Source organism: Dipodomys ordii, unplaced genomic scaffold (assembly GCF_000151885.1).
Source record: "Dipodomys ordii isolate 6190 unplaced genomic scaffold, Dord_2.0 Scaffold7, whole genome shotgun sequence".
NCBI classification, from domain to species: Eukaryota; Metazoa; Chordata; class Mammalia; order Rodentia; family Heteromyidae; genus Dipodomys; species Dipodomys ordii.
In genome coordinates, this window is record NW_012267223.1 from 18,508,544 (window position 1) to 18,527,356 (window position 18,813).

Consider the following 18,813-nt stretch of genomic DNA (forward strand, 5'->3'; position numbering starts at 1 on the left):
ACCAGCTCCTGGCCAACCTTCCAGCTTTTCAATCAGTGCTTTCGCTTAATTCTTGGTTATGGGAGAGGTTTGTTGTGTGAAGGATTCTCATCATTGTGCTCCACCTTCCTAGAGGAGTCCTGAATGGTACTAAGGCTTCAGCTTTGCCTCTTCTCTCACTGCCCCCCAGCAACCCTGTGCCTCTACAGTGCTGCTACCCTGACCAGCGGGACTTTCCTCCCCAGAGCTGTCTGGAAAACTCATAGGAAACTCATAAATCCTTCCAGGATCAGCTTAACTGTCTCCTGCCCTTCGCTGCCTTCACTATACCTCAGACATTTGCTTTTCCTGGAGCCCTTGTAGGACTTGCTGAACAGATCTATTCCAGCGGTATTGAACTGAACTAATGTTTTATGCATCCCACTCTTGCCATAATGTGGTAATTTTCTGATGATATGTACCTTCTGTTCCCAGCACTTAGGAAGGTGGCTTGTACAAGCAAATGTTCAAAAAATAGGAGTGGGGCAGATCACAGTTCCGCCACTTGCACTTTTTGGGAGCAAACTCTAGAGGGCAGTCTCACACTACACTTAGCTTCACCAGCTTTTGCCTAGTTGCTTTTTTTTTTTTCTCCTCCCATAGCAGCTTGGATGGATGGATAGGTGGATAGATTGATGGACGAACTTGGATGGATGTGTAGATGGGGGAGTAGATGGCTGGATGATTGGGTAGATGGAAGGGACACAGTGTAGGGTGGGCTGTGGAGTTCATGAGCTTGGACAGTATACCTAAGCAAGCTTCCTTTGCATCCCTTAAATGTATAGCTTAGGCCCTAAGGACTATGACTATAACTATGAAGTTATTGTTGGTCAGGTGCTGGTGGCTCACACCTGTAACCTTAGCTACTCAGGAGGCTAAGATCTAAGGATCACAGTTTGAAACCAGCCCAGGTAGGAAAGTCTATGAAACTCTTATCTCCAATTAACCCCCAGAAAACTGGGAATGATGCTGTGGCTCAAAGTGAGACAGTGCTAGCCTTGAGCAAAAGCGCTCAGGGACAGTGCCCTGGCCCTGAGTTCAAGACCCATTACATACAACAAAAGAGTTGTTTTTAAAATTAAAACGTGAGTGCTGGGAACGTGGCTCAGTGTGAGAGTGCTTGCTTGCATGCATAAGGCCCTAAGTTCGATTCCTCAGCACCCTCACATAAGCAGAAAAAGCTGGAAGTGGCACTATGGCTCAAGTGGTAGAGCACTAGCCTTGAGTGAAGAGCTCAGGGTCAGTGTCCAGGCCCAGAGTTCAGGCCCCATGACCTACAAAAAAGGGGGGAAAAAAAGGAAAAAGAAAATTGCAATACAGAATTGGACAAACATTCAAATAACTACAAAATAAAGTATTGACCAATCAACTACAACTCAGTTTGTCAGTAGCCTATGTCTAAACTGCAGTTTATGTGGGATAGGAGTACATTTTGCTATTTTTGACATGATGACATGCTCAACTGTTTACAGCTTTTGCCAATGCAAAGGCCTGAGAGGGAGCAGAATGCAGTTTCAGGCTGAGCTGCAGACTCCCCAGCAGAGGGCTCAGGGCACCACTCAAGAATGACTAAGACTCAATGTGAGGTTGGTCTATTTCTCTCCTCCCACTGAGGGCCAGGAGCCCAGCCCACAAAAATAACATTTAGATAATCATTGCCATCTTCCTTGATCTCAAGGTAATGGGGTGGGGGGGGGGAGGAGGAGGGAGATAACTGTGGGGAGGAGTATAATTCGTTCACTAGGGTCCTTCCATTGGGAAGAAATTGAATAAGAAGAGTCCTTTGGGACTCCCAGCTCTGAAGGTGAGACAAGAGTTAAGAACATCAAAATTAAATTAAAAAATAAAAAAAATCTTGTAGACTGCTAAGCATTATTAAGTCTAGGAATAATATAATTCTGAAAGTAAAAAGTGATCTTTAAATTTATAGATATCATTAATAATAATATACCGATCACCTTCATATTTACCGCTTTAAAACACAAGTGAAGTAAATCACAGATTTCCTAGAGTTTTCATTGATTTGTTCATATAGGGACTTTTCTTTGTTTTAGATAAGCAATCCACTTGGTTTATATCTTTTATACTTTCCCCCATTGTTTTATAACTAGAAATACACAAAAAGAAATTTCTTGAATTCAGCAATCAAGTAAATCTTCAAATACTGATTAATCAGATGTCTTCCAAATATTACTTATTTAAGAGGCTGTAATTGGTAGTTGATGATGTACAAATTGTATGTCATTTAGGGCTGTAGTCCACTTGTACTTTTGTCAAGCAAGAATAGTTATATTTGTAGGAAGGGAAAAAACAAATTGTTTAAACAGGATACAGGTTGACCCATTGCAACAATGAGATGTCCAAGATGCTATGTCGAAAAACGAACTTTACAATTTAGGTGGGATGGGGGAGTGGGGGAGGAGTGAAGTGGGGGAGATGGGAGGGAAGGGATGGTAGGGGAAAAACAAAGGAGGAGGCAACAATGCTTAAAAAATATATATACTCATTACCATGCTCATGTAACTGTAACCCCTCCTCTGTACAGTATTCTCAAATAAAAACTTATTTTAAAAATAAAAAAAAGAGTTAAGAACATAACCAATGGGCTTTGAATCTGAAAAGAAAAAAAAATGTTATATAGTAGATAGGGAACAGCAGCAAAAGTGAAACTGTCATCTGGGCATCAGAGGCTGAAATCTAAGGATCATGGTTTGAAGCCAGCCTGAACAAGAAAGGCTATGAGATGCTGATCTCCATATCAAAAAGCCAGAAGTGGGGGTTGGGTATGTGGCTTAGTGGTAGAGTGCTGTGGCTTAGTGGTAGAGTGCTTGTGCAGCATGCATGAAGCCCTGGTTTGATTCTTCAGTACAACATAAACAGTGGCGCTGTGGCTCATGTAGTAGTAGAACACTAATTTTGAGCAAAAGCAGCTCAGGGACAGTGCTCAGGCCCTGAGTTCAAGCCCCAGGACAATTAAAAAAAAAAAAAAAGCCAGGCGCTGGTGGCTCATGCCTGTAATCCTAGCTACTCAGGAGGCTGAGATCTGAGGATCACTGTTCAAAGCCAGCCTCGGCAGGAAACTCCTTGAGACTCTTATCTCCAATAAACCATTCAGAAAACCATATATGGTGCAGTGGCTCAAGTGGTAGAGTGCTCGCCTTGAGCTGAAGAGCTGAGGAACAGCATTCAGGCCCAGAGCTCAAGCCCCATGATGGACCAAAAAAAAAAAAAAAAGCCAGAAGTAGAGCTGTGGCTATCGTTGAGTGCTAACCTTGAACAAAAATGCTCAGGGATAATACCTAGGCCCCGAATTCAAGCCCCAGTACCAGCATCAATATAAATAAGTAAACAAACTAATAAAAGTATCCCAAGCTGGGAGCTGGTGGCTTAGGCCTAGAATCCTAGCTACTCGGGAGGCTGAGTCCAACAGGATTGATAGTTCAAGCCAGCCTGAGTGTAAGACTTTGACATTTTATCTTCCATGGAGAAGCTGGACTGGAGACATGGCTCAAGTGGTAAAACACCAGCCATGAGCAAGAGATGCTGAATGAGAGAGAGAAGCCCTGAGTTCAAGTCCTAATAATGGCAAAATAAATATATTGTTCAAGATGTAATAACCCAAGTTGATTACAAATGGTGTGATGTCTTCTGAGTTTCTCCACACACTCTTCCTGAGAGGCTTTCATCTGAGGGGTAGGTGAGTAATGTCTTTAGAGAGGGAACCTAGTGCAATGCCCTTGTGTAGGGCCTAGTTGCTGTGTACATTTAGGACAATTGAGCAAGGCCAAGAGACTGAGAGCCTCTACAGTTCCAAGATCCTCACAGCTGTTTCCTGGATCTGAATCCTAGACCCTGATCCCAGTCTTCATATTGCTTATGTGCCTGCCTGTAATCCCAGAAGTACATGCCTGTAATCCTAGGACTTGCATTTGGGACATTAAGCCAGGAGGATTGCAAATTCAAGACTAGCTGGAGCTGTATAGCAAGCAAGCTCATGTTAAAAAAGGAAAAATGCCAGGTACTGGTTGCTTACATCAGTAATCCCAACTACTCAGGAGGCTGAGATTTGAGGATGCTGACTCAAAGCCAGCCCAGGCAGGAAAGTCAATGAGATTTTTTTTTTTTTTTTGCCGGTTGTGTGGTCTGAATTCTGGGCCTGGGCGCTGTCCCTCAGCTCTTCAGCTCAAGGCTAGTGCTCTACCACTTGAGCCACAGGGCCACTTCCAGCTTTTTCTGCTTATGTGGTGTTGAGGAATAGAACTCAGGGCCTCATGCATTCAAGGCAAGCACTCCTTCCCAGCTCCCCGTCAATGAGATTCTTATTTCTGACTAACCACCAAAAAGCCAGAAGTGGAACTGTGGCTCAAGTGGGGACAGTGCCCAGACCCCGAGTTCAAGCCCCAGAACAGGTGTGGGTGCATACACACATAGAGTTGGAAGTGGAGGTATGGCTCAAGAGATAGAGCATCAGCCTTGAGCAGAGAAAACTAAGGGACAGTACCCAGGCCTTGAGTTCAAGCCTCAGTATAAAACAAAAACTCCCAGAAAAAAAGGGGTAGGTGAGTGAGACAGTTGGGTCTGTAGGTATAAATGCTCTGAACTGAACACCAGGCAACCAAAAGAGTTATAAGCCCCAACAAGAGAGGACAGCAATGGGAGGGGGTGGTTGTGTGTGGTTTTGTTTGTTTTTGTCGGTCGTGAGGCTTGAACTCTGGGTCTGGGCGCTGTCCTTCAGCTCTTCAGCTCAAGGCTAGGGCTCTATCACTTGAGCCACAGCGCCATTTCCAGCTTTTTCTGCTTATGTGGTGCTAAGGAATTGAACCCAGGGCCTCATGCATACAAGGCAAGCGCTGTACCACTGAGCCACCTTCCCAGCCCCCAGGGGGTGTGTTCTTCAGGAAAGTTTAAGAGTCATTGTCACTTGTAGGGAATTTCCTGGTCTATGAATTTTACTACAGAGGACAAAGTGGCTAGATGTAAGTTGTTAGCTTGAGGCTCCATAACTACTCTTCCATCCCTCCACACCTGGGTTTGCCTTTGCCTGGCCTCTAAATCTGTGTGGGGCCTTCACCTTCCCTGAGCCTTGGCTTCTCATCTGTAACAGCGCTTACTTGGAATAGGGTCTCAGTAGATACTGGGTTTAAATAGCCAGTGATGGGTCAGAGCTTTGTAACAAGGGGAAGGAACCAAGAACGGTCTGTCCTTGTTCTTGGGAGATACTAAGAGGAAAAGGTGGGTGTCCATAAAAACAAACAAAACCCACACACATGGTTCAAGGCATGGTTCAGTGGTATCATACTAGCCTAGCAAGTGCAAGGCTCTGAGTTCAAACCACTAAAATAAGTTATTTTATTCCCCCACCCCCACCGTCAACCAAAAGACCAGTTGGTAACTTGTTTAGCAATGGTAGAGAGCAATAGTATCCATCTTTGGAATAATGGTGTCAAACAGTTTTTCCTCCTGGTTTATTTTTTTTGCTGGTCCTGGGCTTGAACTCAGGGCTGCCTCTGAGCTTCTTTGTGCTCAAGGTTAGTGCTCTATTACTTGAACCACAGAGCCATTTCTGTCATTTTCTGAGTTGTTTATTAGAGATAAGAATCTCACAGGCTGGCTCTGAACTGCAATCTTCAGATCTTAGCCTGAGCTGCTAGGATTACAGGCGTAGGCCACCAGTATCCAACTCCTGACCCGGTCTGTTTTGAGATATTTCACAAATGTGTCCTTGGGGAAACACAGGCTGTCAGTGGAAAGCAGGAGTCAGGTAGCACTGGATGGCAAGCAGGATCTCAGCAGACAGCAAAGAATTGACCATTTCATTATGAGTGTGACTGGACAGTGTTGGCTGAAGACTAGGCAAGGTCACTGGATTCAGAACAAGGCACCAGTCTTCACTAGGCCCCTAGGTGCTGAGGAGCCAGAGGAGGCTTCCAGGTGGGGTATGGGACAAGGGGAGGTGGGGAGCCCTCAGTTGTGATTTCAGGGAGATTCGAGGCTCCAGCAGATTTAAAAGGGAGGACAAGGCAAGCAGCAGGATACATCCAGGGCAAGAAAGCCTGGGGAGCTGGCAGAGCTCCTCTTTAGGGGCAGAGAACATTCCAGGGAGTAGATGTTGTGGATGGGGTAAGACCCAGACAACAGATGTGAAATACTGACCCAGTGAAAAGTGTCTGGTGTTTGCTCAGGTCAAACCCCAGAGAGCAGCTTCCAGAAACTCCTCCAGGCTGGAGGCCGGATGTCCTCCACATTCTCACCTGCTCTCCCCAAATCCACAACTCAGGCTCCATAACTGTGCACAGAGCCTCGGTGGGGGACTTCAGGAGGGTATGAGTGTTGGAAACCAAGGCTATCACTGCAATGCATAAACATGTGCATGCATGTGTGTGCGTGCACACACACACAGTCTTTCTAGTTTGCCAAATAAGAAATAAGTATGTGATTAACAGTAAATTCTTTTTTCTTTTTGGGTCCAGTCATGGGGCCTGAACTCTGGGCTTGGGTGCTGTCCCTCAGCTCTTCAGCTCAAGGCTAGTGCTCTACCACTTGAGCCACAGCACCACTTCCGGCTTTTTCCTTTTTGCTTATGTGGTGCTGAAGAATCAAACCCAGGGCCTCAGGCATGCAAGGCAAGTGCTCTACCACTGAGCTACCTTCCCAGCCCCAACAGTAAATTCTTAAATCACAGGTTTGTGTGTGTGTGTGTGTGTGCATGTGTGGTGATACTGGGGCTTGAACTTGGGGCCTAGGCACTATCATTTAGCTTTTTCCATTCAAAGTATTCTACCCACTTGAGCCACTTGGAGATAAGTCTCTCAGACTTGTTTAACCAGGCTGGCTTAGAGACATGATCCTCAGATCTCAGTCTCCTAAGTCAATAGGATGATAGGCTTGAGTCACTGGCACCCAGCTGCACGTAAGATCACTTATTCTATATGTATATATCTGTATGTTATAAATGTTCAAGATCAAGCCCCAATACCAGCACAAAACAGAGACATATACAGACATATATATATATATATGTATATGTATATGTATGTATATATATATACACACATATACACACACATTTTCAAAGTTATCTATGGTGTGACATAAGTCAATAATTTATTTTTATTGCCAAAAGATACTGCATTGTTTGGATATAGCATGTTTTACCTACTATCTGATGGACATTTTTTATACTTTTTTTTTTTTCGGTCGGTCGTGGGGCCTGAACTCTGGGCCTGGGTGCTGTCACTCAGCTCTTCAGCTGTAGGCTAGCGCTCTACCACTTGAGCCTAAGCCCCATTTCCGGCTTTTTCTGGTTATGTGGTGCTGAGGAATCGAACCCAGGGCCTCATTCATGCAAGGCAAGCACTCTACCACTGAGCCACCTTCCCGAAAGTTTTTATACTTTTGGAAACTTATTTCTTCCATGTTACAACTGAAATCAACTGCAAAACTAAGAGTTAATAGCTACTTTGTTTATATTAAATAATACATTTTATTTTCCACAGGGAATATATTCACAACTATAAATTTACTACATGAAAGTAAAGACATCTGAATACTTATGAGATCAGCTAAGGAGGGCACTGAGTCAGTTTAACTTTCCCTAGCTTATAGCATATTGCTATCTCAGGGCAAACAGGTAAGTAACCAACTCTTTTGAATTTCACCTCTACATAGAGTCCATTTTGCTAGATAATGGGCTGTATCTCTTAGCCCTGGCCTATCATCTGATCTGTACTTGCTGCTGCTTAGCTTACCACAACCCACTTCCACGGGAGAGTATCACTCAAAATCAGAATGGTAAACATTTCACCCCAATTTTTAGCAAGATCAGGGAAAATGGTAAAGCTGTGGGTGTTTCTTGGGGCTTGGGTTGCCAACTCTGCTTTTCTGATTTTAGGTTAGTTTTCTTTCACACTTACATGTGCCACATCCCACTGCTTAGCAAGTAAGTGTGCTAACACTAGGCAAAAATGGCTTAATAACAAGAGAAAATGAATTAGGATGGAAAACCTGTTGCCTTAACTAACTAGAATTTAAAAACTCAACTTAGATAAAAATACTATTTACCCCTTCCCTTCTATGTATTTTTTTCCTGTTTTTTTCCCAGCTCTAAAATATATGGGTGCACAGGGAGGGGGGGAAGTTTAGAGCAGACTAGGTTGGGCAGAATACAAAAGGTTTGTTTCACCACTTTTCACAGGTGCCTGCAGAATTTCCCTTCAGTTTTGGTAAGAGCAGCTGAGGGTAATGAACAGTGGTTAAAGATGCTTTGTTTTACACCCAGCAAAAAGGATCATTAACACCTCAACTGTTTTTCACCAAGCTTGAGGAAGGGCTCCTGCTGCTGTTGATAATCATGGTAATAACCCTCGGGAGTGCAGGGGCAAAGCAGTGGGGAATTCACCAGAAAATGGTATTCATTGATTTGGATTATGTGCATCACTGCTTCTCTCCTTTCATGTGCTTAATTAAGAGCTGAGTAGTACAAAACAAATGAATCCGCAGCTCTTCACTGGAAAGAACTATCTTGAACAGAAAATTCTTCAGGAAGTGTATTGGAAAAACTTTATTTCTAACTCCCTATTACATTTCTACTACAAAGGGTTCATGTCACCCCTGTGTGTGTGCAGACACTGAAACTTGAACTCAGGGCTTCATTCTCTCACTGATTTTTTTTGCTCACAGCTGGTGCTCTACCTACCAATTGAGCCATAGCCCCACTTTGGCTTTTTGGTGGTTAATTGGAGATAAAGCATCTCATGAGCCGGGCGCCGGTGGCTCACGTCTAATCCTAGCTACTCAGGAGGCTGAGATCTGAGGATCTCGGTTCAAAGGCTGGCTTTGATAAGAGTCCGTGAGACTCTAATCTCCAATAAACCACTCGAAAACCCGAAGTGGTGCCGTGGCTCAAGTGGTAGAGCGCTAGCCTTGAGCTGCCCAGGCCCAGAGTTCAAGCCCCATGACCGACCAAAAAAAAAAAAAAAAAGTCTCATGGTCTTTCTTTCCCAGGCTAGTTGGAACCACAATCCTCAGATCTCAGCCTCCAGAGTAGCTAGGGTTTCAGGTATGAACCATGTGTCTAGTTCATACCTGATGCTTAAAGTTTATAAGTACAAGAGACCTCTTATTGAAATGATAGAGGAGTGGAAGTGTTTCATCTTAATTTTATCAAGTAGAAATCAAAGCAAGGAACTGTGAGAACAATGGTTCACGTAGGACATAACTATAACATCAAGAAAATTGCAGCAGGAGTGCCATTACAGCTGCCTCAATTTTATCTTCAACATAGTGTGTCACATAATTCACAAGTTTCATTAAAGGCCTCTATAAGTGGCCAGTTGTTGACTCCTTGGGGGTCATTTCTATTTGTTTTGTCTTTGAGAGGAAGAAAATGGAGTTGTTTATAGTTTAATCAGGCAAATCTGGATAAAGGGCTCCAAACTTAATTAGCAAAGGGTACCAAAATCAGTCCATCTATCATCATGACAAATCGACCAAAAGTAGGTAGGCCTCCAAATTCTCCAAACTGGTGCCATCTAACCTCCTTGTCCACCTCAATGTAACTGGCCACCACCAATGGAATCTCATGACCTTTTATGTTCAAGTTAGCTTTGAATTTAGATCCTCCACATCCATTTCCCAAGCAGCTAGGATTATAGGCTTGAGCCACTGCACCCAGTGCCAACACACTCTTAGTAATGGAGACAAGGAAAGAGATAATCACTAGTATAGTCTGTGAGACAATAAAACAAAGATTTATTTTACATTATCTAAGTCCCCGAAAAAATTTTACTATTAAAGAGATTAACAATAGTTGTTTCATTATTCTGGTACCCATTAGTCAAACTCAACTGTTCAGAAAGTTGAAAACCCCAATTTCTAACTCCTAATTAGTCATTAAGAGTATATAAAAGTTATGTGCATAGGAAAGTGCTGAAGATGCTGGTCAGAGGTATCCAGACAGAAAGAAGGCTTTTCTATTTCTTTTTGCTGTTCTGAGAAAGAGTCTCTCCATAGACCCCAGGCTGGCCTGGAACTCTCAATCCTCCTGCCTCAGCGTCTAGAATACTGGAATTTCAGGCATATACCACCACACCAGCTAGAAATAAGGCTTTCTGTGCTTGAAGTATTTTCCTGGCCATGGATCAGGAATAAGATACTTCTTTTGAGGGTTTGAGAGATAAAGATCAGAAATCTTTGGTATTTAAATTGGACATCTGAGTTCTCTGTCATGCCATTTTTGCCTAGTTTAATAGAGTCAACTGGAGAAAGAGGCCTAAGAAGAGAGAAATTCTTAACCTCTGCTCCAAATCTATCCCTAGAGTTAGACCTGAGATCTGAGTACAAATACACTCAAGGCCTGACTTGAATGGCAGTGGGGCAACCTGGAAGACAAATCCCTTAGAATAAACTCAGGCCTATTGTGAATAGCAGATCAATCAATTCTATCCTGGGGCCCTTGTGCTGAGGTGCCAAAAGAAGTATGGGCACTATAGGTAAGAGCCTAATGAGCTAGAGTTGTGTGACTTAGGGAGTCATCCACAAGGACTTAATATCATTCTGCAGATAATACATTAGTCCACTTTTACTAGCAACATGGCTAGGTAAATCCCCAATGATTTCAGGTTAGGCAGGATCTTGACTAATATAGCTCATAGAAGAAGCTATACATTCTATTCTATAAAATCTATGTACAGCATACATCCAACAGGCTGGAAGGGAGGGACACCTAGAGAGAGTGGCAGTAGACATGGTCTTCAAAGATTTGCTTCTCTTTTGCTGAGAAGACCTTAGAACAAATTGGGCAATTCAAAGAAAGGGACTCAGTTTGCTGCTGTTCCAAGCTATGATCACAGATTTCATCAGCAAAGTCTGAGTTGCAGGTGAGGCATTTCTTGGAGAGCTGGGAGAAAGAACAAAGAGGTCAATGCAAATGTGAACTCTGTGTGACAGACATCCATGTTCTTTCCTGTGAGAGCCCAAAAAAATCCAAGCTGTCAGACTCGGAAAAGATTGGGAGTTTGGAATGCCTTCTCCCAACATACTCTCAGAATGCTGAGAGTTTTCCTGGAAAGGTCAATCAGTCCCAGCTTAAGAGGAACTCAGATTCCACCCTAAACTGTGTGGGAACCTGAGGGTAAATTTAGGTTTATGCAAATTGTAGGCTGTTTACTGTTTAGCTCTTCTCAAAATAAGCAGGCCACCTACTACCTGTATACAAAAATCCTGTCACAAGTTGAAGTTTGTACTTTACTTCCTTGCACAAGACCAATAAAAACCAAATGGAACCTTGGGATCTGTTGCCAGCAGAAGGCTATAGGTCGCCTGGTACCCCAAATCTAAGTTGCATGGTCCGGTTTCTGTTATTGTGTTGCTCCTGATTGCAGTGGATTAAGGAGCATGCACAGGTTGCGACACTTTCCCATTGTATACTTAGTGCCCAGCATAATGATTAGCACAAGAAATGCTAAAGAAATTAATGGATTCACATCTGGAAGTACTTATTGATGAAAGCCTCAGGACTCCAGGACTGAAAGGGCCTAATATTGCCAAAGCAGTCAATATAGCTCCAGTCTGGAAAGGACGGTGGACACACCATGACTGGCCAGCTGCCTAGATCATATCTCCTCCCTTGTCATGTTACCAAACTTAACTCATAGGTGCAAACCTTGAGCAGAATGGTAGATGAACTGTTTCCTTCTCCTTACCTCAAAAGGCTGCCAATCCTTGGGCCCAGAACAAACTAATCCAGCTGATCTTTGGAGTTATCAGAATCAGCCACCTCCCTGTGTTTCTCTCATAAAATAAAGCAGGAGAGGAAATTTTCTCAATAATTTGATATGGACAATCCTGCGCATATACTTACCAGGCTGGATGCCGAACTTTCTTGGACACCTGAGAACAAGACAGATTTCATTCAGTGAAATAAATACCCTTAATTCACAGTTGTATTCTAGTAGATATTTTCTGTAACTTTCATTATTTCCTTTTCTCCTCCTTTTATTTATTTATTTACTTATTTTTTTGGCCAGTCCTGGGGCTTGAACTCTGGGCCGGTATGCTGTCCCTGACCTCCTTTTGCTTACGGCTAGCACTCTACCACTTGAGCCATACCATCACTTTCAGCTTTTTCTGTAATTGGAGATAAAGAGTCTCAGGACTTTCCTGCCTAAACTGGCTTTGAACAGCAATCCTCAAATCTCATCAGCTCCCCGAGCAGCTAGGATTACAGGCATGAGCCACTGGCCCCTGTTCTCTGCTGCCTTCTCTCTCTCTCAAATATACCACTTCTGACAAGGCATTTAGGTCAATGACAAAGAGAAGGGGGAAACATAATGAAATAGCAATGTGTGTGTGTGTGTATATACATATATGCATATATATATACATGTATGTTTATGTATATATTATGTCCATATAAACAATAAACCTCTTTTTTTTTTTGGTTGATCGTGGGGCTTGAACTCTGGGCCTGGGCGCTGTCCCTCAGCTCTTCAGCTCAAGGCGAGAACTCTACCACTTGAGCTACAGCGCCACTTCCGGTTTTCTGGTGGTTTATTGGAGATAGGAGTCTCACAGTCTCTCCTGCCCGGGCTGGCTTTGAACCACGATCCTCAGATCTCAGCCTCCTGAGTAGCTAGGATTACAGGCATGAGCCACTGGTGCCCGGCAATAGTATTTTTAAACAAGAAATAACCCTGTTCCCCCGTCTGGTACAAAAATCTGGTTGTGACTACGATAACTTTGTTTCTTTAGACTACTCAAAAAAGCAAATGAGGTCTTGCCTTGCTTTTGGAGACAAAGAAGGAAAGCTCAGGTTAGCAGGCACATACTACCACCATTCCCTGAGTGACCTTATCTTTCCTGTCCTGCCCCTCTGGAGTCTCAGTAGAGCACACTCAATGTTACCTTTGGTTGGGCCATCAAGAGGGCTGCTGGAACTAACAGTTTCTGAATGCTATAACCTGCATTTCGCTTCCATTTTCAAATCTTAATTAGCTTCTTCTGGTTTGTATGTGTATATCTTCTACACAAAGACATTTCTCTGATTTATACATTTGGAATATAGCCACGGGACTCAATTTGTGTCTGTTGCCTCTAGGCGAGTGATCTGATTTGCGTCTTCTGAATTCAGATTTATTTCTCAATTAACACTTCACGCCTGGCAATTTTTCTGTTGGGTCCTCAGCTTCTACCCAGCAATTCTTAACAATGAGCCTGGTCTTAATTAGCATCTCAGACAAAAAAAATTAGTTAAGGAAAGGGATGCAGGCAAGGGTCTTCTATGCTAGTATGGCAAAGATGTCTTACTGGCAAGGTTGTCTTACCAGAATATGGGTTTCCATAGACAAGACCTGGATTTCGTTCAGCGCCTCCTTGAGTTGAAGTAGGCATTTGAATGGACAAAGAATCCAGACCCATGTAACTTAACAATCTCCTGTTCTCCTCCTTCAAGAGCTAAGGAGAAAGAATTTACAGACATAATGAAAGAGAACAAAAAATGGCCACCACAAACTAGATAGATGTCCACTAAGTTTTTAATTGGCAATGTGTTATCAGGGAAGCCCAACAAAAAATAATCTATTCTTCAATAGCTCAAAAATTAGGTTTTTTGTTTTTTACTGAGATTAAGCCTGGGCAACAACTTGCTAGGCAAGTACTCTACCATGTTCCCATGTTCCCAGTCCTATTAGTATTTGTGCTGTGTCCAATACTGGGGGAGCTTGAACTCTAGGTCTAACTGCTCTCCCTTAGCTTTTTTGCTCAAGGTTGGTACTCCACTACTTGAGCCACAGTTCCACATCTGGCTTTTTGGTGGTTAATTGGAGATAATCTCACAGACTTTCCTGCCAGGGCTTGCTTTAAACCACAATTCTCAGATCTGGCTCCTTAGTAGCAAGGATTAAGGTATGAAGCACTAAAACCCAGCTTCTGTTTTGGTTTTGAGACAGTCTAGTTTTGTCCAGGCTGTCTTTGAAAATCCGAACTCTCCCATCTCCATTTTTACTTTTTTCAAGTAGCTGGGATTACAGATATGACCCACTACTCCTGGCTAAAGCAGGAATAATTACCATATGAATTTTTTTCTCTCTCTTAAGAGAGTTTTTACCTTGTTAAAGATCAAACCCAGGGCTTTAATGCATACTAGGTAAGTGCTCTACCAGTAAGGCACATCCTCGGCACTTCCAAGTTGTTTGTCAGTCATGAGGTTTGAACTCCCAGCCTGACTACTGTCCCTGAGCTCTTTTTGCTCAAGTCTAGCGCTCTACCACTTTGAACCACAGAGCCACTGTAAGTTTTCTGATGGTTACTTGGAGATAAGAATCTCATGGACTTTTCTGTTCAGGGTGGCTTCAAACTGTGATCCTCAGATCTCAGCCTCCTGAGCAGCTAGGATTACAGGTGTGAGCCACCAGCGCCTGCCTTAGAATAGGTTCTGCTATATCACATCTCTGTGCCACTATGCTCATACCCCTTACAACCTTGGGGGAGCAATTCTACCTTCTTTTAATTACTTACATTATTTTCTTTTTCCACTCTTTCTTTCTCTCTCTGCAAAATATCAAATAAAATCTTGTTTTCACTTAGTCGTCTTGACAGTTCAAAGTTCTCATCCTGTCAACAACAACAACAACAAAAATTATAATTAGGATCACATATTGCCATCCAGATCTGAGGTGGGAGGCAAAAAAAAAATTAGTAAGGGAAAGGGATGTAGGCAAGGTCTTCTATGCTAATATGGCAAAGTTGATGTCTTACTGGCAAGGTAGAGGTTATGGCTTTCCAAAGGGGTAAGATTGGGCTGGGGGGGCGGGGCGGAGAGGAAGGGAATATGGCAGGGATTTTGGAGGAAGAAGTTGTACTATGAGAGGGGGGCTGCTTACAGAAAGATAACAAACCAAATGCCAGAAAGCCTGAGCTAGCATCAAGATTTTTTTTGGCTAGTCCCAGGCTTGAACTCAGGACCTCAGTGCTGTCCCTGAGCTTTTTTGCTCAAGGCTAGTGCTTTACCACTAGAGTCTCAGCTCCACTTCTGGCTTTTCTGGTAGTTTATTGTAGATAAAAGTCTTAGGGACTTTGCTCAGATCTCAGCTTCCAGAGTATCTAGAATTACAACTGTGATCCAGGAGCACCTGGCTTGTTTTTGTTTGAGAGTTTAATTGGAGAAAACCTTAAAGACCAACCTATCAGATTTAGGGGTAAACAGAGTCTTGTTTGGTCCTACCAAACCGTGAAGTAATTGTTTGTTTGGAATAAACAGCTCACACCATGAAGCCTGAGGCACTCTTGATTAATGTGATTTCCTCTCAGTGGGAACAGGCATCTAGATGCAGGTTCCACTAAAAAAGAGGGGAACATTGAAGGGCACTTGTTCTAGGCTACAAAGAATCCAGACTGGGGTCTTGAGATTCCCTGAAAGATAGGCTAACAACTAGTTTCAGGCTTCAGTATTTCCCACCTCCTATTTGCATACATACACAGGCGCATACCTCACAAACACACTAAAGCTAATCCTACAAGTTGTAGTTTTTGTTCCAAGATTTTTTTATTTGAATGCTGGTGCCCAAACTGCTGTGCGTGCTTCTAGCCGAGCCTGAGGTAGTAATGCCACAGGGGGTTACCCGATGACAGTGCCGACTGCAGGTTCCTTGCTCCCCATCCCCACTGGCTCCTGCTGGCTCTTCTGGTCCTGCTTCACTTCCTCAAAAGGCAGAAATAAGAAAGAACTATCTGAGTCTGCATAGAACCTACTCAATGGTTACAAAACATTTCCTGAGACCTATCACCAATATGGGGCCTATATTTCCAGGGACCCCCAAGGATGGTATCTGACTTCATTCTCCACCCTCCCTTGTTAATACAAAATATGTCTCCTGAACAGGAGACATATTTGGGTATGGTCTAAGAACCACAAACCTTTACACCCCTTTCTTTTCTGGGCCCCTTATCTCTGTCACCTACCAGTGCAGCAGCCCTGAGTTGCCTGATCTGTTTGTGAAGTCGTTGGCACTCTTTGTACTTCTCTAAGTAACAAGCTTTTCCGGCCTCTACCTTTGCCTTTAGCTGTTCCACCTCTTGTACTAACTGCTCCTCCACTGTTGTTTTCTTGTTCCTAGACTCCTAAAGTGTAAGATACAAGGTGTTTTGGATACATGAAAAATAAGGAATAAGGAAATGGGGATGAGGCTCAGTGGTAGAGCGTTTGCCTAACAAGGCACTCTATTCAAAACCTCAGAATCACAAACCAAAAAAATAAAACTGCTATCAGACAGGTGAAGAGAATTTGGGGTATTAAAAATTATTACAAGCCAGGCACCAGTGGCTCATGCCTGTAATTCTAGCTACTCAGGAGACTGAGATCTGAGGATTGTAGTTCAAAGCCAGCCTGGGCAAAGTCTGCGAGACTCTTATCTCCAATTAACCACCAGAAAACTGGAAGTCGCACTGTGGCTCAAGCGGTAGAGCGCTCAGCCTTGAGCTGAAGAGCGTAGGGACAGTGCCCAGGCCCAGAGTTCAAGCCCCATTACAGCCAAAAAAAAAAAAAATTACATGAGAAGGAGGTTGAAATCTGTGGATTATAGGTTAAAATGAATTTGTTTATTATATCAGAGGTCATGTTTCTAAGAAGTCAAGCAAATAGTGAACTGAATGAAGGAAATGAATGCAAAAAACAGTGAAGATTAAGCGGGTATATAGCTCAGTGATAGAACACTTAACATTGATGAAACCTTGGGTTTCATCTCCAGCATTACCAAAACAATCTGCCATCAGATGAAGAGTACATGACCTATCTAAGTGCACTGAGCTACAGATATTGCAGTTGTGTAAAAGAATGTGGGCTCAAATGCTAGATCTCCTGACTTTTCAAAAGAAGGGAGAAATAACATTTTCTTCAAATGGCAAATACTCTCATTTACAAATGATAAATAATTCAATTTTTAGAAAAACACCAAGCCAGGGGCTGGGAAGGTGGTTCAGTGGTAGAGCGCTTGCCTTGCATGCATGAGGCCCTGGGTTCAATTCCTCAGCACCACATAAGCAAAAAGAAGAAAAAAAAAAGCTGGAGTGGTGTTGTGGCTCAAGTGGTAGAGCGCTAGTCTTGAGCTGAAGAGCTGAGGGACAGCGCCCAGGCCCAGAGTTCAGGCCCCACGACCGGATCCAAAAAAAAGAAAAACACCAAGCCAAATAAAATACTATATAGGTTTAACTTGACCCATGATCTGACAACCTGTACTTTCTCCTATTTTTCACTAACTAAGCATGCTAAAAAAGTTTAATATCTTATATATAGTAGATACTCAAAAACTGATTGAATATGATTAAAAAGTGATACCTGAGTCATATTCTAATAACGGGAAAACCCCGGATTTTCAGACCTTTACATTAACTGAGAAATTAGTGCAAGGATGACTCCAATTTGTGAAGTGTTTTCCATTAAAAGGAAGAAAAGAGGGCTGGGAAGGTGGCTCAGTGGTAGAATGCTTGCCTTGCATGCATGAGGCCCTTGGTTCGATTCCTCAGCACCACATAAACAGAAAAAAGCCAGAAGTAGTGCTGTGGCTCAAGTGGTAGAGCGCTAGCCTTGAGCTGAAGAGCTGAGGGACAGCACCCAGGCCCAGAATTCAGGCCCCCTCCTCCACTGGGAAGGGGAGAAAGACAGAGGGAAGGAGAAGACAAAAGGAGTCATTTCCTATTATAGAGCTCTTTATGGTCTCACAATAGCACTATAGGATTAGTGTGAGTCCTAGCCCAGTGATCTCTTTATTAGGACCTGTCATGTGTAATTTTAATATTTATCACACACTAGACACATCTCTACCTTTCACAAGTAGCTTGTAAGTGGCAGATATTCTTTTATGGTAGAAATCAAATCATCCAGAGATTAATACTATGTATTATTTATGCTATCACCTAAAAATAGACCCTCATCCCTTCCTTCATTAGGTTCCTCCCATATAGCCAAGCAAAGACAAACATGCCGTTAACTTCTGCTGTTTCTTCACTGCAGTTGTCTCTTTCTGCTTCATTTCCTCCACTGTCTGCTGGAGTTTCTTCTGGTTCTCCTTCTGCAGAAAAACAGATTTCATACACATATGCACAAACACACTGGGGAAGGGCCTACTGAACTTATAACCAATCAGGATGTAGGGAAAATAAGTCTCTAAGTTGCTGAGTAAGCCATTAAATACATAAGCTCATTTAAAATACAATGCATATTTTCTTCTATTACTCTACCTGTTCAGTTAAACTGATAAAGAGTTGGTCATTTTCACTTTTCAGATGCTGCAACTGCTCTGTCTTATTTTGATCTCCTTGGACAAGCTTCTCCATTTCTTTCTCTTGTGTTAACAGCTGGGCCTAAAACAAAAATAGAGAATATAACACCAAGGTGTAAGAGAAAGAAAAGTAACTAGGAAAAATGCTAAAAGAAATGCATGTATTTTCTTAGTAACTCCCAAGTGTCAAAAAAAATCCCTTAGAAAAAAAGATGCTAGTGTCTTATGCTTATAATCCTCGCTACTAAGGAGGCTGAGATCTGGAGGATTGTGTTCCTCAAGGCCAGCTAGGGCAGAAAAGCTCACAAGACTCCATCTCCAAAATAATCACCAAAAAGCCTGCTGGAAGCATGGCTCAAGTGGTAAAGCCATAAAATAACAACAAAAAAAATAACCTTACTCTTCAACTCAACTCTACCTTACTTCCTAAGAATGTAAGATTCAACTGAGCAAAACTGGATGAACTATTCTCTAAATTAAAGCTGCCTGCCCTTAAATTTTTTTTTTTTTGGCCGGGCTGGGA

General features: G+C 42.8%; 1 protein-coding gene across 1 annotated transcript in view; it reads right to left on the reverse strand.

Moving 5' to 3' along the window:
* Positions 1 to 9,741: 9,741 nt before the first annotated feature.
* The window catches only part of Calcoco2 (calcium binding and coiled-coil domain 2), a 31,459-nt gene continuing 22,387 nt past the window's right edge, over positions 9,742 to 18,813 (reverse strand). Inside the window, exons 8-13 of the mRNA XM_013037964.1 lie at positions 18,250 to 18,372; positions 17,994 to 18,080; positions 14,533 to 14,628; positions 13,341 to 13,470; positions 11,879 to 11,907; positions 9,742 to 10,915 (exon numbers count right to left, since the gene is read on the reverse strand). Coding sequence (XP_012893418.1) covers positions 10,742 to 10,915; positions 11,879 to 11,907; positions 13,341 to 13,470; positions 14,533 to 14,628; positions 17,994 to 18,080; positions 18,250 to 18,372 — 639 coding nt within the window. The 3' untranslated portion in view covers positions 9,742 to 10,741. The remainder of the gene's footprint in view (positions 10,916 to 11,878; positions 11,908 to 13,340; positions 13,471 to 14,532; positions 14,629 to 17,993; positions 18,081 to 18,249; positions 18,373 to 18,813) is intronic.